The sequence below is a fragment of the Hyperolius riggenbachi genome, chromosome 12 (genome assembly GCF_040937935.1).
Source record: "Hyperolius riggenbachi isolate aHypRig1 chromosome 12, aHypRig1.pri, whole genome shotgun sequence".
In the NCBI taxonomy this organism is placed as follows: domain Eukaryota; kingdom Metazoa; phylum Chordata; class Amphibia; order Anura; family Hyperoliidae; genus Hyperolius; species Hyperolius riggenbachi.
The window spans coordinates 219370971-219393096 of record NC_090657.1 but is presented as its reverse complement, the minus strand read 5'-3'; the positions used below and the strand labels follow the sequence as shown (position 1 = coordinate 219393096).

Here is a 22126-nt window from a genome sequence, read left to right as displayed (position 1 = left end):
AAATAGCAGTTGTTTCCAACTGCCAAGCAACCAGTCTCTCCCTCTGTGCATATGTATATCAATTACAAATCAACCCTTTAGGCCATCGCATTGTTAGGGGGTGTGGTTATAGCTAATGGCAGTTGGTGCTCTCTAGTTTTTTCCCATGTCTGCCAGTAGTAAAGCTGCTGACATGCAGGCTCATTGTGGATCAAACAATATGATCGAATTTCCTGATCTCTATTTAACATCTCACTTTGCAATGTATGGATTTATTTTTCTTTTAGCTAGAGTTCCTCTTTAACCATCCCCATGCCCGAAATAGCATCAATCCTCTGCCCTCCCCATCCCATCACTCACTACCCTCACCCTAACATTCACTTACCCCTCACTCAACCGATGTGGCAGATTGGCTACATGTTGTAGTTTGCTAGGAGCCAAATTATGCAGTGACTTCTTATGCCAGCATGATTCGGGTTAACCACAAACAGCAGTAAAAATGCAATTTTGGCAAAACGCTTTCAATTTCACACAGCTCAAGTGATACTCCTCTCACCTATCCCACCACCAACCATCCCAGCCACATAACAGCCAGTGTAAGACTTGGGCCGCTCTTCACCCACAGCATGCTTTAGTGTGGAAGCCATTTAAGATTTGACCTCATGGGCTTAAAATTCAATTGTAATGAGAGATGTATATGAAGGCTGCAATATTCATTTCCTTTTAAGCAATACCAGTTGCCTGGCTGTCCTGCGGATCCTCTGCCTCTAATACTTTTAGCCATACACCCTGAACAAGCATGCAGCATATCAGTGGTTTCTGACAATATTGTAAGAAATGACAAGAATAGCTGCAGGTTTGTTTCAGGTGTGTGATTCAGACACTACTGCAGCCAGATAGATCAACAGGGCTGCCAGGAAACTAGTATTGTTTAAAAGGAAACACCCATATCCCTCTCAGTTAAAGGTTCCCTTTAATAAAGAAAGGTTTTTCTTTAAAAGTTATGCTGTTGCGCATCTGCTAGAGTAGAGAGGAAGCTCTGAGTTCAGATCAGCTTTAAAGACCCAGCAGGACGGATTGTGTAATGGTATCAGGACACATGCTTGATTCTTGCCCGAGACGTCACCCATCGATCCTCTCAGCCAAAAGTGATGTAGCATGTGTATAAGGCTTTACACCAGCCCCGCCCTACAACCCAATTGGCTTACCACCTTTTCCATTTTGTATTGGGGCGTGGCAGCTCCATCCCTTCCATGGCATTTTTCCAGGTTGGCAGCAGCTAGGACCACACTGCCAGTGCTGGTTGCCATTGTCCTAGCTACTATAAGCAAACACTAGGAGGTATGTATGTGCCACTTACTGCAAGTCTATGGGCGCCAGGACTTCCACAGGCAGCGGTGATGCTGGCCTAGGTCATGCACTAGGGAGGGAGGCCGCACATCCCAAGTATAAAAGGTTTATGGAGCATAAATCCATGTTACTTTAGACAGTGGCGTAGCTAAGGAGCTGTGGGCCCCGATGCAAGCTTTACATTGGGCCCCCCAAGCACTCTATACCTAGCAATTGATACGGCGCTCCAGAACCTGCCAATGGCAACTACAGTGTCAGAGGTGCAAGAAGGGGATGGGGAACAGTGTGTTAGTGATTACTACTATTCAAAGTATCTATAGAAGTTATTATGAGCACAAGACCAATAGAGCGCTAATACTGTAGTTGAGGGAGGGCCCTCCGGGGCCCCTCTGGCCCAAGGGCCCCGATGCGGTTGCTACCTCTGCACCTCCTATTGCTACACCCCTGTCTTTAGAATTTTAGAGGTACAAACAATTTGTACATAGAGAAATATTGGTTCAGCACTATGGACAGCGCATAAAATGCCAATTACCATTCTTATTCAAGGCCAGTCCTGGAATTTGTTCTACATCTCCCTAACAGCTGTCTCCCATCAAGTCCTCACACTATGCTACTGGTTCCTTAAAGTGAACCTCCGGACTAAAAATCTACTCAGCAGAACTGAAAAGGCTTGGTATTTAACAGTTTCACAGCATCAGAACTTTGTTTTTTCTTACCAAAGCATTTTTAGCTGCATTTTTAGCTAAGCTCCACCCATCAAACAAAAAAGCCCAGGCCGTCTTTCCCTGATGCTGTGCAGAGCATGATGGGATTTCCTATGTTATTCATGTTGCCTAGCAACTGGGAGAGGTGCTCAGGACACAGGACAGTTGGAACTGTGTCTCATGCTCCCTGTCACCTCCTTTCAACCAAAGAGATTGCTGCCATCATGAAATGAAACATTTGCCTGTTCTTTTAAAACAGGGTGGGTAAGATTAGATTACCCATCTATTTTAATGAACATAACTAATGTAACTTAATGACCGAATGTTTGTTTAGGCTGAAGTTACTCTAACTTCTAGAACATTTCTGAATGCCTGATGAAGCAGGATTGCACCTGCGAAACATGTACCATGGAGTAGTCATTTTTTTTTTTTTATCTAAAACTGACAATTTTGTGTATCGGGGAGGTAAGTCCACCACCTTTTTATATTCTTTTTTTTTTTTAAAGTTGTTTTTCTCGGTTTGGTGCCTCTGTACCGGTTTACAATGTTACTTCTAAAGTTATGATCATTCAGCCAATCAAATTAACTTCCTACTGTTTTTGATTGGACCAATTTCAGGCTGCATAAAATCTCCGCCCAGTTTGTATGCAGGCAGAACCAACAGCAATACAGATCCAGTAAAAAACAACTGGGTACAAGCCCACTTTCAATGGTCCCTCCACCAAAATGTTATCAGTTAACCAACAGCTTTACATAACTGCTGGTAAATGGAGGACTATTTGGCAGCAGCCATGAGCAGAAATGTGCATATTAAAGCGGACCTCCAGTGTGCATTACCTATTTAAGAGTTCCTCCTCGGGCCTATAAAATTTATAGTTACCAGCTGGGTCTTGTTGAGAATGAGGTTCCGTACACACATCCAATTTTAATCTGCAGATGACTGGCCAATTCTACCATTTTCTTGTAGTAAGGGAGCATACCTACACAATCTGTTCATAGTTTTTCAAAATCTGTTGGCGCTCATACTACATGGCGGTGGTAAAATTGGCCAGTGATCTGCAGATTAAAATTGGATGTGTGTACAGATCTTTAGTCCCAGAGCTCTGTGCCAGCCAGCTTCTGCGGTGTAGCCCCTCCCATCTGATGAAAAATCACGGCCTCTTTTCTCTGTTAACTAGGGAAAAAAAAAAAAAAAAAAAAAAAAAAAACCTATGGCTACTCGTCAGACAGAGCTCTGGGACTAGTTATCAAGGAGAAGAAAGGCATGGAATTATTGGTGTACGGAACCAATTGAATAGGTAATATACACTCCAAGTCTGCTTTAAGCCACATTTTTCCTCATCCACCTTTTTCGTAGATCTATGAAGTAGCCCAGCATCAACATATTAGATTTATCCAACTATGAGGTTTCAGGCTGCCTGCTTCAGCCAAGGGGGAGGGCCCCAGAGGAGCCATCTCCAGCAAAGAGAAGGAAGGCCCTTAGACCGCCATCTCCAGCAAAAGGAAGACCCCAGAACTTCCCACTGCAATCTTAAAGACATAAAATTAATGAACACAGATGCTGGAAACTCAAGGGCAGATACTTCTCCCAGTGGGTTGCCCAGGAATAGGGCAGCATATGAGGTCAATTAGCATCTATCCAAAGAAGAAATCGAAGCTGTAGATGGACTGACCCTTGTACATCTCCACTGAGGACCTCTTGCATACTCCCACCACACCCAGTTAAGACTTACCCAGCTGGACTCCCGTCGTTGCAGGTGATGGACTGGTTGTGCAAGAGGTGCAGCTTCATCTCCTCATCCAGGCGTTGGGCCGAGCAGGGGTACAGCGACTGTGCCAGGTTCTTGATCTGAGCCATGAAATTGTCCATGTTCCCCTCCACAGCGGTAAAGTCCAACGGGAAACTCTCCCCACCCCCATCTGTCCGCTCCCTACTGCTGGGCACCAGCTGCTGCCCCCGTCTCCTCAAGCTCTTCCTGCTCCCTGCAGGGACCACACTCAGCAGGAGCAACAGAGTAACGCACATCCCTCCGGCCATGCCAGGCACCCAGTGCCACCCTGTGGGAGAGAACAACATGCCGTTAATTATAAGGTGACCAATGAGACACAAGCAGCAGCAACGCAACCCAAGCAACTACAGGTTTAAAGGAACCCCAATGTGAGAAACCTATGGAGGCTGCCATATTTCTTTTAAACAATTGCCTGGCTGTCATGCTGATCCTTTAATACTTTTAAGTCCCATCTATGCGTTACGATTCTTTGTGCGATTCGATTACGATTCTATTTGCGATCCGATTAAATACGACATGTCCGATCGGAATTCGATCCAATTCCATTTGCCATGGTTTTGCAATGGCAAATCGAATCCTGATCAGATATGTGGGATTTAATCTGGTCGTAAATAGAATCATAATCGAATTGCACAGAGAATCGTATCGTGTAGCTTGGGCTTAACTGTTTGCCGACCGCGTCATACCTACGGGCGTGGCCGCGGCGGCAGCCCCAGGACCAGCTAAAGCCGATTGGCGTAAAGTCCTGGAGCAGCAGTTTGCAGGAGATCGCGCACAGGCTGCGCGCACATCTGCATGGTGGGCAGAGCTCCGCCTTCGCCGCTCAAAAGACTGTTGCACGGCGAAACCGCCGTGTATTTACATGTACAGCGCTGCGATCTGCAGCAGCGCTGTACTGGGGACAGCCGTGTGACAGGGCTGTCCCCCTGGGGGACAAGAGAGTGATCGGCTCTCATAGGCAGAAGCCTATGACAGCCGATTGCCGTGATTGGCTGGCTGGGGGGGGGGGATTTGGCAAATTTAAAGAAAAAAAATAAACAGGGGGACGATCAGACCACACCAGCAAGGCCTTAAAGCTGCAGTGGCCAATTAAGCAGGAAATACCCTGGTCACTAGGGGGGGTTAACACCATGGTCCTCAAGAGGTTAAGCCATAGACCTGAACAAGCATGTAGATCAGAGGATTCTGACAAAAATCTGACAAGACTAGCTGCATGCTTGTTTTAGGCGCGTGATTCAGACACTACTGACCAGAAAGATCAGCAGGATAGCCAGGCAACTGGTATTGTTTAAAAGCAAATAAATACAGCGTGGCAGCCACTGTATGCCTCTCACTTTGGATGCCTTTTAAAGCGGACCTGAACTCAGAACTCCTCTGTTCTAAAAGATACAAAACAGCATAATAACCTTAAAGAGAAACTCCAACCAAGAATTGAACTTTTTCCCAATCAGTAGCTGATACCCCATTTTACATGAGAAAGACAATGATTTTCACAAACAGACCATCAGGGGGCGCTGTGTGACTGATTTTGTGCTGAAATCCCTCCCACAAGAGGCTCTGGTACCTTAGGGTACTCTGGGCAAACTGCCACAATGTAACAATGCTCACAGACAGGAAATGGCTGTTTACAGCTGTCTGCAAGGCCAGAACAGCTAGAAACAGCTTACATAACCTGCCCACAGTAAAAATGTCACCATGTAATACATGTCAGAATGTGAATCTGGGAGAGGAAAGATTTTACAATGAGCAAACACTGCCTAAATCATTTATACATAATTATGGTAAAAATGAAGCACTTTTTTTACTACATTATTTTCACTGGAGTTCCTCTTTAACACAGTCATGTGACACAGGGAAGGATCGAATTACAACTAGTGATTAGACACAAATGTGGGGGAATTACACGGGTTAACTCTTCAGTTACATACAGGGTGCATTTCTGTTATGTTTTCCTTGCGTCCTGTGCAAGAGTTCACATCCACTTTAGATACAATAGATAGTCTTTTCCGCATACTCCCCACCCTTATAGTCAAGAGTCAAGCCTCATCCATGCACTAGATCAGTGATGGCTAACCTTGGCACTCCAGCTGTGACAAAACTACAAATCCCATCATGCCTCTGCCTTCCCGAGTTATGCTTAGACCTGTCAGTGTATTGCAATGCCTCATGGGACTTGTAGTTCCACCTCAGCTGGAGTGCCAAGGTTAGCCATCACTGCACTACATAATCCTTGGCCCAAGGTGGCTGTTCTGAGCAGCCTCTGTTGGGAACCTAGATTACAGTGGTTTGCAAAAGTATTCGGCCGACTTGAAGTTTTCCACATTTTGTCACATTACTGCCACAAACATCAATTTTTATTGGAATTCCATGTGAAAGACCAATACAATGTGGTGTACACGTGGGAAGTGGAATGAAAATCATACATGATTCCAAACATTTTTTTACAAATAAATAACTGCAAAGTGGGGTGTGCGTAATTATTCGGCCCCCTTTGGTCTGAGTGCAGTCAGTTGCCCATAGACATTGCCTGATGAGTGCTAATGACTAAATAGAGTGCACCTGTGTGTAATCTAATGTCAGTACAAATATAGCTTCTCTGTGAGGGCCTCAGAGGTTGTCTAAGAGAATATTGGGAGCAACAACACCGTGAAGTCCAAAGAACACACCAGGCAGGGCAGGGATAAAGTTATTGAGAAAATTTAAAGCAGGCTTAGGCTACAAAAAAGATTTCCAAAGCCTTGAACATCCCACGGAGCACTTTTCAAGCAATCATTCAGAAATGGAAGGAGTATGGCACAACTGTAAACCTACCAAGACAAGGCCGTCCACCTAAACTCACAGGCCGAACAAGGAGAGCGCTGATCAGAAATGCAGTCAAGAGGCCCATGGTGACTCTGGACGAGCTGCAGAGATCTACAGCTCAGGTGGGGGAATCTGTCCATAGGACAACTATTAGTCATGCACTGCACAAAGTTGGCCTTTATGGAAGAGTGACAAGAAGAAAGCCATTGTTAACAGAAAAGCACAAGAAGTCCCGTTTCCTGTGTCCCCCACATGGCTTGTGGCAAACTGCAAACATGTGAAGAAGGTGCTCTAGTCAGATGGAACTTTTTGGCCAAAATGTGAAATGCTATGTGTGGCAGAAAAGTAACACTGCACATCACACTGAACACACCATCCCCACTGTCAAATATGGTGCTGGCAGTATCATGCTCGGGGGGTGCATCTCTTCAGCAGGGACAGGGAAGCTGGTCAGAGGTGATGGGAAGATGGATGGAGCCAAATACAGGGCATTCTTGGAAGAAAACCTCTTGGAGACTGCAAAAGACTTGAGACTGGGGCGGAGGTTCACCTTCCAGCAGGACAATGACCCTAAACATAAAGCCAGGGCAACAATGGAATGGTTTAAAACAAAACATATCCATGTGTTAGAATGGCCCAGTCAAAGTCCAGATCTAAATCCAATCGAGAATCTGTGGCAAGATCTGAAAACTGCTGTTCACAAACGCTGTCCATCTAATCTGACTGAGCTGGAGCGGTTTTGCAAAGAAGAATGGGCAAGGATTTCAGTCTCTAGATGTGCAAAGCTGGTAGAGACATACCCTAAAAGACTGGCAGCTGTAATTGCAGCAAAAGGTTGTTCTACAAAGTATTGACTCAGGGGGCTGAATAATTACGCACACCCCACTTTGCAGTTATTTGTAAAAAATGTTTGGAGTCATGTATGATTTTCGTTCCACTTCTCACATGTACACCACTTTGTATTGGTCTTTCACCTGGAATTCCAATAATATTGATTCACGTTTGTGGCAGTAATGTGACAAAATGGAGAACTTCAAGGGAGCCGAATACTTTTGCAAACCACTGTATGGTCTTTCGATGCCAGGAGGAGCGAGATCTTCCCACCATAGTTTGTGGCTTTGCTCTCACCCGCATTGGGAGCTTTGGGCATTGAACTACCCTTGGACAGTTCCCACACCTAAATGCAAACAACGCCAAACAATTACAGTGCTTAAGAGTCTCAAAAAGTATCATGAGCATTTATCTGACCATCTCTAATGGCTTCATTGCATTTTTTATGCACAAATAGTTTTAGGAATGACAAAATGTAACGTTCTAAGCCTATAGTACATTGATGCCATTATGCATGTTGGCCAGAAGTGACAGCCCTCCGCAGGGAGCGTCTGCTTTGGATTCCAGCCGTGTAAACCGCAGTCGCTGGTCAGGTTACGGCAGTTCATGTTGCAGGTCACAGGCCTCTGTAGCAGCAGAGCATTATACCAGGTTAGCCTCTATAGACAGAACATGCTTGTTCACAGCTAGAGTTCATGGAGATCACAGGAACGTCAGGAACATAAAGCGTTCTGAGGAACCAAAAACAAGCAACACTACAGAGTTCACAAAAATAAGCAACCCACCTCATGCTGTGGGAGAAACCAACAAAGGCTTCTTTGGGGCCGCTCTGCCCTGAATGCCCCTGTTCTTAAAGGGAACCAAGCACCATTTTTCTTTCCTGCGGTTTCTCCCGGTTTCTAATAGCTATATGAGCAGCCATGTTCCCATCTCCCCTTATTTATCTAGTGGCAGGTGCGAAGATAGCATGTGTGACTTCACTAAACTCTTTGAAGCACAGTGTGCCATCTCCCAACCCCCTGCTGATTAACAATTGTGTGCTCTCTGCTAATGTGTGCAATGAAAGAATTACACCAGCCCTTATCTGCCCAAATGTCTGTGGATCGGGCCCTGCAGGCTGAGGAAGTAGGGTAATAAAAGCCTCTGCTAAACTTTTAAAATGGGGCAAAAAAAAAAAAAAAAAAAAAAAAAAAAAAAAAAAAACCCTGCTTGGTCCTCTAAAGTAAACCCTAACTGTGTTTGACTTACACCCATCATACTTACCTCCCGCTTAGTCTATTCAATCTTTTGCCTCTGTTTGTGCTCTAGGATATGTATAGATGTGCAGCTCAACCAACACCAGACCACTCCTACACGTATATAGTAAACATCGGTAAGTATGACTCAGAGTGACTGGGTTAGAAAATTAGGTAAAGAAAAGCAGAACCCATCTGCACCCAGATCTCACTTTAATGAGTCATAAACACAAGAATATGGATAAAAATTGGCATTTATTAATACAATTAAAAAGATTAATATTATTCATACAAATTGTAGGTGATCTGATTGTCTGGACAGCTAGGGGAGAAAAAGTGTATCAATATGCAGCGGTAATTATACAGTAATGCAACATATATTCCAAACTGAAAAAGAGAGCACTTTCAATTTTTTAAGGAAGCCCATAAGGCTAAAATGTCCTACAGTATAGGGATGCTAGGATGCAGAGAGATGATATGATAGCAACAGGAGTTATCACAAAGTTCCTGACCAAAAACAGGTAACAGATGATGCTGTGGCATTCCTGTCCACAGGCAGAAGAGTATGTAATAGCAATGATCAATAGGCATAGAATAATAATTATATATAAAGTCAGCGCAGGTCTATAGTAATACAGCTTTCATCATTTTTTGGTATACAGGATCTTCGAACAAAAGGGTAAAGAAGCAAGGCTTACCAGATTCCAACAACCCACATTATAAGGTTGTAAACGAATTTGATAGGTGGTCCGCAGAACTTTCAAATGGTGTCGTTTCACCAGCGATGTCGCCTTCTGCCTTGGCGCTGACACTTGTTTTTTATAGAAGAATAATTGCCTGCTACTGGTCAGGAATTCTATGCCTATTGATCATTGCTATCACATACTCTTCTGCCTGTGGACAGGAATGCCACAGCATCATCTGTTACCTGTTTTTGGTCAGGAACTTTGTGATAACTCCTGTTGCTATCATCTCTCTGCATCCTAGCATCATTGAAGTGAGATCTGGGTGCAGATGGGTTCTGCTTTTCTTTTCCTGTGCTCTAGGATAGATGAAATTGGCAGACTCCATGACAGCCTTCAGATCAGTGCTGCTTGAACCTGTAACATCGCCCACTTGAGCACAGACTGGTACAAGACCAAGGGGGATGGCGCATGTGGAGAAGGCCTGCAAGGCCTTCAGCTTCCAGAGAGACAAGAATGACTCGATCTAGCAACGATCCCTTCCAGTTCTGGCTAGAAGAAGATGGCTTAGCAGCAGTGCTGCATGCATTCTGTAGTAAATAAGATAAGTAGCACAACACACGGTGGCACAGATGGTGTTGTGATCACGCATGTTTCCATTGTGCGGACATTGTGTTTGACAGTGTGTACAAGGCCTTAAGGATACCCGAAGTGACGTGACATGAGATAGACGTGTATGTACAGTGCCAAGCACACAAACAACATTGCTTTCCTCTCTGCCTGAAAGAGTTAAATATCAGGTATGTAAGTGGCTGACTCAGTCCTGACTCAGACAGGAAGTGACTACAGTGTGACCTTCACTGATAAGAAATTCCAACTATAAAACGCTTTCCTAGCAGAAAATGGCTTCTGAGAGCAGGAAACAGATAAAAAGGTTCAACAGTTCATAGCTTTTAGCTCTGGCAATACTTCAATGAATGTGTCATTGAGAAAACACAAAAAACAGTTAAATCTTTTTAAGGCTTTAAACATAAAATGAAACTGTGGAATATCTTCAAAAGTCATTTTTAGGAGAAGGGAGATTGAAATAAACGATTGTTTCTTTTGTTTATTTTCACTTTGGGTGTCCTTTAATGCTAAGGATCCTTTTAGGCCTCTTACACTATACACTAAGACTGGTACATTTTAACTAAAACTAAAAACGCCTAGAATTTGAAAACATGGACATTACCTTGCACATCAGTTGTCCATTCAGTTATAATGGACAGCAACTGATTTAGTGCAAAAAAGAACCCTTACACTACACAAGCTGCTGTCCGTTCTTAACTGAAAGGATAACTTTCGTGTACAAGGTAATGTCCATTACTTGCTATGGCTCAGTTCACATTGTATGCATTTTAACTGACAGCTTTTTCACAATGCACTGCTATGGAAACTTAATACACATCAGTTTTTCAGCGCATAGTGTAAAGGAGGCCTAACAGACGTGACAAACGTTGCTCTACAGATATAATGCTTTTACAGTACAGTACATAGCTGAGTACATAGTCAGGTCATGGATGCTCAGGAGTGCACAATGAAATCTCTACCACAGCAGTCAAATGTCCCCATCAGAGCCAAAGTACGTACATTAAGTACAGGAGCAGTTTGTGGGTCTGGGATCTCTGCGCGGAGCCGCTGGCCCGAAGTCCCCGCCGGTGCAGAGACCGACCTCACGAGGTCATCCTGCACTGCGCAAGCACCGCTGTCAATCAAGTCAACGTTGTCCGGAGTGTACTGCGGCTGCGCAGCTGTTGCTGGCGGCCGAATTATAACGTTTTAAAAAGTAACTTCAGCTCAGTCTTCTGACGGCGCAGAAGTTACTCCGTGTGGCTGCTATAGCCGCAATACCTATTACAGCCTATGGTAGCGCCAGCTGCGCCCAAATCTTCAGCGCTCTAACATGCTTGTGTCGTGGATATCTGGTGAGCGCATTGATTGCGCATGCTGGTGACGGACACGCTCAGCCTATGATTGCACATGTGCTCACCGGTGGGGTGGCGGGGAGAGCTACGGTGTATGAAGTACTACAGGATGTTAGGATTTTTCTTTTAGCCTGAGGAGCGCTGGAAGTTTGGACACAATGAAGGCAATGCATTGCTGGAGTGGGAGCTGTGGCTGCAGTGTGCGCTGGTTAAGGGCTCCGCCTCTGACACAAGAGACCAGGGTACGAATCTCAGCTGCTCCTGTTCAGTAAGCCAGCACCTATTCAGTAGGAAACCTTGGGCAAGACTCCCTCACACTACTACTACCTATAGAGCGTGCCCTAGTGGCTGCAGCTCTGGCGCCACCCCAATGTTATGTGTTTGATGTGGACTCTTGGAAGATAACCAGTAAAACCTGAACTCCGAACTTTGCTCTAAAAACAGATAAACAGCATAATTTACTTTTTTTAAAAACAAAAACACAATTTCTTTGAAGATTTATTGCAGGATTTGTAACAGTTAACCCTATGGAGGCAGACATAGGGTTAATATCCTGTGTTTACAAATTAGCTGCTCTGTCATGGCAGCCAGCTGACAGAGGGGAGAGAAAATTACAAGTTTTGATTAGCCACATATTGGGTGGGGGAAGGGGGGGGGGTTTAATAGATAGACTAAACCCTCTAAATACATACAGGGTGCATTTCTCTATGGTTTCCATACAGTGGTTTTAAACTGGTGATTAACTGTTGAGCGCCAACAACTTGAGCGCCAACAACTTTGTTAATACAAATTATACAAAACTATCAGAACAGATGTGGGAAAGGAGAAAACCAAAAGACCAGAGGAAACCCATATAGCGCAGGGAAACAAAACCTCACATTTATGATGTTGGATTCAGAAACACAGCACAGATGCAAATATAAAGGCATCCATACACAAGGCCTTGATCAAGCTGAAAGCGTTTCCCATTGCGGGCTGCAGCCAATCACCATTGTGGAAAAGCTGCAATTCGACAAACACCACAGACGCCATCTTGAGTGCACAGGATTGATTATCGCATTCAAAGCCTGTTGAACACGCGGGTCTGAAAGCAGTGAAATCAGGAGAGGTGGCTCAACTGTAAATTCACATCTTAAAAAGGAAACCTTAACTGAGAGGGATATGGATGTTTCCTTTTAAACAATACCAGTTGCCTGGCAGTACTGCTGATCTCTTTGGCTGCAGTAGTGGCTGAATCACACACCTGAAACAAGTATGCAGCTAATCTAGTCCGACTTCAGTCAGAGCACCTGATCTGCATGCTTATTGAGGGGCTGTGGCTAAAAGTATTAGAGACACGGGATCAGGAGGACAGCCAGGTAACTGGTATTATTTTAAAAGGAAGAATCCATTTCCTTCTCAGTTTAGGTTCCCTTTAAAGGTCATGTGACATAATGAGATAGACGTGTATGTACAGGGCCAAACACAGATAATTAGCTGGTGTTCTTTTTTCCTTCCTCTGCCTGAAAGAGTTAAACATCCGGTATGCAAGTGACAGTTCTGTCTAGGATGGACTATAGCGCAACCCTTAGTGATAAGGAATAGCAGCCATGAAACACTTTCCTGGCAGTAAATGGCTTCTGAGAGCAGGAAAGAGATAAAAGCGGTCAATAGCTCATAGATTTTCTCTCTGGCATACTTCAATTCATGTGTCATTGAGAACAGGTCATGGAACAGTAAAAATGTAAAAAGTAGATTTGAATGTAAAATAAAAACCATTGGATAGCTAAAGTCATTTTTAGAAGGAGGATTGATACAATTGTTTATCTCAGTTTATGTTCACCTCGGATGTCCTTTAAGGGCCCGTTCACACTTAAAATCGCAGAACGCCGGCGATTACCGCCGGCGTTTTGCGGGAGTGATTTTCCCGCGATTAGCGCGGAAAAATCACTGGACACTGCAGCGGTTTTGGAGCGATCGCGATTAGCGTGCTATACACGCTAATCACGATCGCAAATCGCGGAACGCTCGTCGCCGGCAAACCGCTGCATGCAGCACGGTTGCGGTTATCGCTAACCGCAACCGCGGCAGTGAGAACACTGCCACTCGCCACATTGTGTAGCGGTTCTTGCAGAACCGATAGCGGTTTGCCGTGAGCGGGAATCATGCGATTCCGGCTCAGGTGTGAATGGGCCCTTAGAGGAACTGTGGTGAAAACAACAATGAATGAAGAAGAAGAAAAAAAAAAAAAAAAAAAAAAAAAAAAAAAAAAAAAAAAAAAGGAGAGAAGCCAGGAGGACCTCGCCACCTACGTTGAGCTGGAAGAAGCCCCAGGTAAGTGTATTCTTAATTTCACGCACTGCTCGGAGTCCCTTTAAAAGGACATCTGAGGTGAAAATAAACTGATAAGAAAAATCTATCCTTCTCCTAAAAATGACTTAGATATCCTACAGCTGTATTTTACATTTAAATCTAGATTTTAAAATGTTTAACTGTTTCATGGTCTCTGCTCAATGACACCTTCATTGAAGTAGGTCAGAGCTCAAATCTATGAATTGACCCTTTTTATCTCTTTCCTGTTCTCAGAAGCAATTTACTAACAGGAAAGTGTTTTATGGCTGTAGTGAGGGTTATGCTATAGTCTGACCTAGTCCAACCCGGTCCCGACACAGACAGAAACTGTCACTAACATACTTGATGTTTAACTCTTTCAGGCATGGAAAGAACAAACAAGGAACTCAGCATAGTTTGTGTGGTTGGCACCGTTGTCCTTTAAGCAAGGGATTGGATAGTAGGTGAGGGGAAGCTGTGTATTGGACAGTAGGTGAGGGGAAGCTGTGTATTGGACAGTAGGTGAGGGGAAGCTGTGTATTGGACAGTAGGTGAGGGGAAGCTGTGTATGAGATGGAAGTGTCCTAGGTAGGAGAGTATGCTTGCCTGAAGAGGTGAGTTTTCAGATTGCACATAAGAGTAAGGGCCCGTTTCCACTATAGCGTTGCGGAATCGCCGGCGAATCACCGCAGGCAAAACGCATGCGGGTGAGATTCCGCATGCGTTTTTGCCGCGATTTCGCATAGGTTAGGGTGATGCGATTTTAACTATGTCACTGCCTGTGTGAATTAACATGGGTACCTATGCGAAATCGCATGCGAATTCGCGGCAAAAAACGCATGGGGAAAAGGCATGCGATTTCCCTATTAAATACATTGCGTGCGATTCGCCTGCATTCCACACGCAGGCGAATTCTGAGGGCCCTAGCGTGCAGATTTTTTCTGCACAGAAAAACGGACAAGTGGAAACAGTCCCATCCACTTGTACTGGCTATGCGAATTCGCATGCGGGCAACGCATGCGAATTCGTGATAGTGGAAACGGGCCCTCAGTGTGGGTGAGTCGCGAATATTTTCAGGGAAGGTGTTTCAGAGGAGGGGAGAGGATCGAGAAAAGTCTTGTAAGCGGGAGCGAAGAGGTGACCAGAGAGGAAGACCATTGCATGTAGGAGTAGAGCAGAGATTGCAAAGGGGGAAGGGGGTTAAGCTATATGTACAGCGGCAGCCATGTGTGAGGACGGAGCTGGCAGCAGACATGGACAGGTAAAAGTATACTGCACATTTGACATGGGGGGGGGGGGAAGAAACATGCCAGGGGGGGGGGGGGGGGGAGAAACATGACAGCACTGGGCGTTTCATCGCTCATCCCAATATCGCTTGTCATCACCACGCACCCGATCGGCCACGACAGCCTGACATTTTGCAGCATGTCCTATCTACATACATGGCCCAAAATTGGTCGCATCATCGATTGGGCATACAGATATTAATCATTTTAAATTTAGTTATTGAATCGGATGGTTGATCGCTCACCAAGTCGATAGATGAAGGGCCAACTATAGTGTATGGCAGTGTGCGCGCGCGCTTGTGGGGGTTGGGTAAGTCAGTTCAAATAATCGGTAATATTACCAATATTTAAACCTAAACGGCATCATATGATGCCCAGATATGTACTCTGCAGTTCAGCCTCCTGCAAGAGGCCAGATTGGTCTACATTCAGCCTTCTCCATGAACCCTCCAATATTCCACAGGCCCTGAGCAGTGAGGGAATTACACGTGCCTGGATGTCAGGCCCGGCAACATTAAAAGCTTGGTGTACTGTAAATGACCAACAGTTGTCGGCAGCGCAGATGAAAGAGTCTGGAAGAGACGCTTGTGCAGATCAGTTCCTGTGACATCCGCAGACACTACGCAGAGTAATGATGAGGTAGAGAGAGCAGCACCAGGCTTTGAAGTCTCAGCCAACTCCTCAGACAAGAAAGTCAACAAGCGGGGCTGGGATATGGCGGATATATATGGCAAAGCAGCTTAAGTTTACCCATTACTTATTCAGGAGACTGAAGCACCGTTCAAATGCGTGCGGTGGGATAATAATTCACCTAAAGCCTCTCAATGGGGGCCCAGACTGGGATCTAGGACTTAAACACCCCCCCCGTTTGAGACATTCTATGCACAGGGTTGGTTAGAAAGCTCCTTCTAGCACCAAAATGCTTCCCCAGTCCTCTGTAGCATCAGTTAATCTAGTAACATGTAAGGGCCGTTTCCACTACAGCGAATCTGCACGCAGGATTCGCACAAGCAATAGAAGTGGATGGGCCCGCTTCCAATTGTGCGGGATTCTGTGCGGTTCGTCGTGCAGGGGGAAAAAAAATCTGCACGGCAGAGCCATCAGAATTCGCACGCCACACACGATTTGTCGGTAATGTAACTAAATAGGGAAACCGCAAGCATTTTAGTCTTGCGGTTTTCCCGGCGTTTCCGCGTGCATTTTCACTTAAAAACCCATGTCAATTCATTCCGGCATTGACATGGCTAAAATCGCGTTGTGCAAAAAGTGAGCGATTCCGTGTGAAAATCCGCATAGAAACGCCAACAAAACCGCAAGCGGATACATTGCTGCGATTCTCCAGTCGAAATCGCGCTGCAGTAGAAGAAACTGCTGGTGAAGTGGGTCTTGACCTGGTACCCTTTTAGGGCCCATTTCCTCCAGCAAATACTGCCCTGGCTGCAGAATGAAGTTTCTATAAAGGAAAGGGAGGGGGGGGGGGGTATGTAAGTGGCTGACTCAGTCCTGACTCAGACAGGAAGTGACTACAGTGTGACCCTCACTGATAAGAAATTCCAACTACGAAAAGGAGAGAGATAAAAATTGTCAATAGTTCAGAGATTTTAGCTCTGGCATACTTCAATGAATGTGTCATTGAGCAGAAACAAAACCGTTAAAAAAAAAAAAAAAAAAAAAGATTTAAACATAAAATGAAACTGTGGAATATCTTAAGTCGTTTTTAGGAGAAGGTAGATAAACTAATGAAATAAAACGATTGCATTTTCAATTCCGGTGTCCTTTAGTTCTTGCAAGTTATCTGAAGTAGAACTGAGTTCTTGCACAGGACAGAAGGAAAACAGAAATGCACCCTGTATGTATTTAGAGTGTTTAGCCTGAGCGTTTCCTCCTCACATGTGCCTAATCACTTGAGTTTAATTTGATCCCTCAGCTGCATCAGCTGGCTGCCTCAGCAGAGCAGCTAGTTTGTAAACACAAGATGTTATTTTTGCTTCCATGAAAGCAGGAAGTAGACACCCTGCAGATTTAGGGCAGTATTTATATCAGTTGTAACAAATATTTTTTTTTTCATAGGTCATTAATATGCTGTTGCTGATCTTTTAGAGGAGAGAGGAAGTTCTGAGTTTAGGTCCGCTTTAAAGGACAACTGTAGTGAGAGTGGTATGGAGGCTGTCATACTCACAGCATTTCCTTTTAAACAATACCAGTTGCCTGGCAGCCCTGCTGATCTATTTGGCTGCAGTAGTGTCTGAGTCACATCAGAAACAAACCTGCAGCTAATCTTGTCAGATGTGACAGTAATGTCAGAAACACCTGATCTGCTGCATGCTTGTTCAGGGGCTATGGCTAAAAATATTAGAGGCAGAGGATCATCAAGACAGCCAGGCAACTGGTATGACAGCCACGGCAGCCCCGGTTCCCCCATTATATTTGTAATGCTTATTAAAGAGGGGAGCTGTACATTATTCAGGGCGAGTTCCCTGGAGGTGAGAGGTCCAGGGCTTGCCCGCACTTCCCTCTAGGTATCACATGGTGGTTTGAGGGCCCCAGCTAGTGAGAGATCCTGGGGCCCCAGCTGTCGTGCGGACCAGTGTTTGGGATTACTCAATCACACAGCCTGCAGCTGCCAGAGGGGGTATTTGACTCTGTAGCAGCTTTCACTATTGAACATACAGCCACTCTGCCCACCTCCTCCCTACACTGCTCAACTAGCGCTTTGTGGCCAGCTCTGCAGCAACAGTTTCTTATCACTCTACTGTAGATGCAGATTTGGCCACAGCTAATTTACGGATTCCTGAAGAGGATATTTCCTTTTACACAATACCAGTTCCCTGGCTGTCCTGCTGATCTTTGGCTGCAGTAGTGTAAATCATACACCTGAAACAAGCATGCAGCTAATCCAGTCAGACTTCAGCCAACGCAACTGATCTGCAGGGTTTATGGCTAAAAGCGTAAGAGGCAGAAAAGAAGCAGCTCAGCCAGGCAATGTGTATGGTTTATAAGAAAATCAATACGTAGCGTGGGTAACCAGTCAGGCAATCGAGCATAATCACAGATCACCTGATCAGTCAGCTGGTTGAAAGAGCAAGACCACCATAATGATGAGGTGTTTATGTATTTGCCTGATCATTCTACCAATCACCATTATAGGACACTGGAGGTGAAACTAGACTAATGAAACAATTGTATCTATCCTTCTCCTAAAATGACTTAAGTAGATTTTAAATATAAAATAAAACTTAAGTTTTTACTGTTTTATTACTTTTGCTCAATGACACATTCATTGAAGTATGCCAGAGCTAAAATCTATGAACTATTGACCCTTTTTATCTCTTTCCTGCTCTCAGAAGCCATTTTCTGCTGGGAAAGGGTTTTATAGTTGGAATTTCTTATCGGTGAGGGTCACACTGTAATCTGACCCAGTCCTGACTCATACAGGAACTGCCACTTACATACCTGATTAAATCTTTCAGGCAGAGAAAGTAAAAAAGGAACACAGCATAGTTACTGTTGAGCTTGGCACTGTACATACACATTTCTATCTCATCACTTTACATGTCACCTCGGTATCCTTTAAGATCTGTAATGACCCAGAAGGGGTTTTCAAAACCCCACTTTTTTTAAATGCAGGTAGTTTTCTGGATCGCATTTTATTAGACTCTGACCCCTGGTCTCCTTTCACACTATATGCATTGTACTACACTCTCATCTTGCAGCTATGGGGCATCCAGTTCAAATCCCAGCCAGAGCACTATCTGTACAGAGTTTGTATGTTCTCCCAGTGTCTGTATTATGGGTTTCCTCCCATATCCCAAAAAACATACAGATAAGTTAGTGGTCTTCCCCCTAAATTGGCCCTACTATAATACGTACACTACACGATACATAGATAGAGACTTAGGACTCTGATAGGGATTGGATTGTGAGCAGGGACAGTTAAAAAGGTACTAGTAAAAAACAAACAAATTTTACTCACCTGTGGCTTTTACCAGCCCCATGCAGCTGTCCCGTGCCCTCGCAGATCGTTCTGTCCCCAGTCGCCAGGTACTTTCACTTCGCCAATAGGCCTGGCGACGCAAAGTCATCTGTGCGTACCCGTCCACAATAGCGCTATTGCAGATGAGAATGCGAAGAAGCAGACACGTGGCCAGCCCTGCGCAGTGAGCCCGTCAGCCGAATACGAAGCTAGCTGGCGGCGGGGGACAGGAGGATCCGAGTGTGACTGCGAGGCCATGGGACTGCTGCAGGGGGCTGGTAAAAGCCCCAGGTTAGTAAAACTGATTTTTTTAGGCTTAAGAATCCCTTTAAGGGCATATTCACAATGGGACAGTGCGGTTTAATGCAACATTAAAGTAGCAACGTATCTACGTTAAGGAGGTAACGCAATGCAAGCAGCGAGTTACCACAACGCAGCCCATAGGATTATCATTGCAGTGCGGTAAGCTGCGTTAGGCTTTATAACGCGGCACTGAACGTGACAAGACAATATATTCTATACATCGCTGCAGAAGATGTCGGTGCTATATAAATACCAAATAATAATAATAATACAATTTATTATTTTTCGATGCACCTCTGCATGCTGCTTTGCGGACAACGCTCAACGGAAAGCGCAGAAAACGGCGTCAGTTAATGTAACGCCTGTAGGGCCAAAACAATTCAGTTTCTCCTACAAGATAGATTATAAATACAATGCCTTTTCACCCACCAGCAAGCAAGTACTCAGAATCCTTTGGACAGTACTTTAACTTTTTGGTACTTTCTCAATTGCAGAGTGCTGAAAAGGTGATTTTAAAAACAGAAGATCAAAACTTTATCTCCTGGGAGAAAAACTTTAGGGAAAAAGTGAATTGGATCGGGCCCATAGTGTTAAAAGCGCCCAAGGGACAAGAATGGGCAAGTAGGGATGCTGCTCACAGGCTGCAATCCCCGATCTTCCTCATTCAGCTCATCCATGTCCCTTTCCATCCCTCTGCCTCTCCCCTCTCACATCATCTTCCTGCATCCCTCCTCTGCCTCTCCCCTCTCCTCCATCCTCCAGGACACGCCCCTTCCTCTTCTGCGGTTCTGGGTGTCGCCGCTCCGCTTTGATCTCTGCTTTTTTTGGCGTCCCATTTTCTCTCTGTAAACCGCAAGCAATGTCCACGGGGGGAGCGAGAGGGAAAGAGGAAAAGAAAATGAGGAATGGGTAAATACGGGCCTCTAGCCCTCGCTTCAGGTCAACAAAACCACTAATAAAATATTTAGGGGGGAAAAAAAAAAAAAAAAAAAAAAAAATTAATGTTACAGGAAAACCAGTCTGATAAAGATCTTTTTGAAGATAAAAAATAAAAATTTATAAATAAAAATGTTATCCCCAAACCCAAAGAGGACACTAGTCATACATCTTAAGTCTCATTGAAAGTGTCCTCAGATAACCGGTTCCCTTGGCACGCAACTCATTCGTTCCACAATAAATCTATACTTTAGAAACCCGATAACTGGTTGACGGATCTACTTATAGCGCATACACAAGCAATTTTGTTTGGCCAATCACTGACCAATTTTACCACCTCGACAGATTTTGACTTCTATGAAGAGATAGTGCAGGTAAGCCCTCATACTGCATGGAAGTGTTAAAGTGGCCAGCGATTGGCCAAAATTAGATGTGTAGCAAGCTTAACTCACGCAATGCTGCACGCTTTCTCACAGGCATCAATTTTTTTTTCCTGTAGAACTATGCTTTTGTTAGTAAGAATTGTGTTTCCATCCATGTATACTACCCACCATTGTGCCGCCATTATAAGACAGTTATGGTCACAAATGCACAAAAATCGTGCAGGCCGGCGATTGAGATTCAGGGAAAGATTTATCGCTTTAGTGGAAAACCAGCACTGTGATTTACCGGTTAATCGTGGTGCTGTTGATTTTCGTATTGTGCCCAGTGGAAAAAATCCCTGCGGCCGTGTTCACAGGGGAAATAAAAACAATTCTGTTAAGCAAAACGAATCCAAACAGAATCTATGCAAAGCAACAGGAACCGGTCACATCAGTCCGCTCAGAACGTATCAGGTTTGTTCTGTTCCTTCAAGTAGAATGCAAGTATGGTTAGCCTGCAATAATGCTGGACTGGCTGGATAAAAACAGATAGAGACGGAACCAATGCTAGTCAGGGCCGTATTTACCATAAGGCACTGTAGGCTCTAGCCTACAGGCTGCTGATAATGGAAAGGCGGCTCACTCCCGCCCCCTAGTGCCTCCCTCCCTCCCTATACAGAGTCCCAAGCAAAGCGTAAATGAGAGGTTTATCACCCAGCTCTTGGAATTCCTCTGACAAGACCTCCTTTCAGTTAGGACGCGCTACTTAAAGGACAACTGAAGTGAGAGCTATATGGAGGCTGCCATATTCATTTCCTTTTAAGCAATACCAGTTGCCTGGCAGCCCTGCTGATCCTCTGCCTCTAATACTTTTAGACAGACCCTGAACAAGCATGCAGCAGATCAGGTGCTTCTGACATTGTCAGATCTGACAAGACTAGCTGCATGCTTGTTTCTGGTGTGACTCAAACTCTACTGCAGCCAAATAGACCAGCAGGGCTGCCAGGCAACTGGTATTGTTTAAAAGGAAATAATAGCAGCTTCCATGTTCTTCTCACTTCAGTTGTCCTTTAATACGGACAGTACCTCTGGCTACCTAATACTAAGGGACACCTGTAGCTACCTATGACAAGCAAGGGAAGTAAGGGAGAAGTGACAGCCAGCATGTAGGTCCATGGAGGGCGGAGTCTAGGGTGCCAGGACATCTGTGCCTATAGGCTCCTGTGGTGTAAATCCAGACCCGATGCTAGCCAAGGAGGACAGACAGAGTCCATTCTCAATTCTCACTAGGCTGCCCGCCGCATGGGTTAACCTTTTCGCGTTCCACGGTTTTTGCAACTTAAAGAGACACTGAAGCGAGACTAAATCTCGCTTCAGGTCTTATATATAGCAGGGGCACGTGTGCCCCTGCTAAAACGCCGCTATCCCGCGGCTTAACGGGGGTCCCTTCACCCCCAACCCACCCCCCGCAAACCTGGGTCGGAAAAAGGTCGCTGGAGCTGAGCTTCCTGGAGGCAGGGCTAACGGCTGCAGCCCTGCCTCCAGTCGCGTCTATCAGACGCGCATCGCCGCCTCTCCCCCGCCCCTCTCAGTGAAGGAAGACTGAGAGGGGCGGGGG

At 45.0% G+C, this 22126-nt stretch overlaps 1 protein-coding gene across 1 annotated transcript in view; it reads right to left on the bottom strand.

Annotated features, from left to right (window-relative positions):
- NOTUM (notum, palmitoleoyl-protein carboxylesterase) overlaps nucleotides 1–22126 on the bottom strand; it is a 92809-nt gene that overhangs the window by 21107 nt on the left and 49576 nt on the right. Inside the window, exon 2 of the mRNA XM_068264400.1 lies at nucleotides 3767–4091. Coding sequence (XP_068120501.1) covers nucleotides 3767–4071 — 305 coding nt within the window. The 5' untranslated portion in view covers nucleotides 4072–4091. The remainder of the gene's footprint in view (nucleotides 1–3766; nucleotides 4092–22126) is intronic.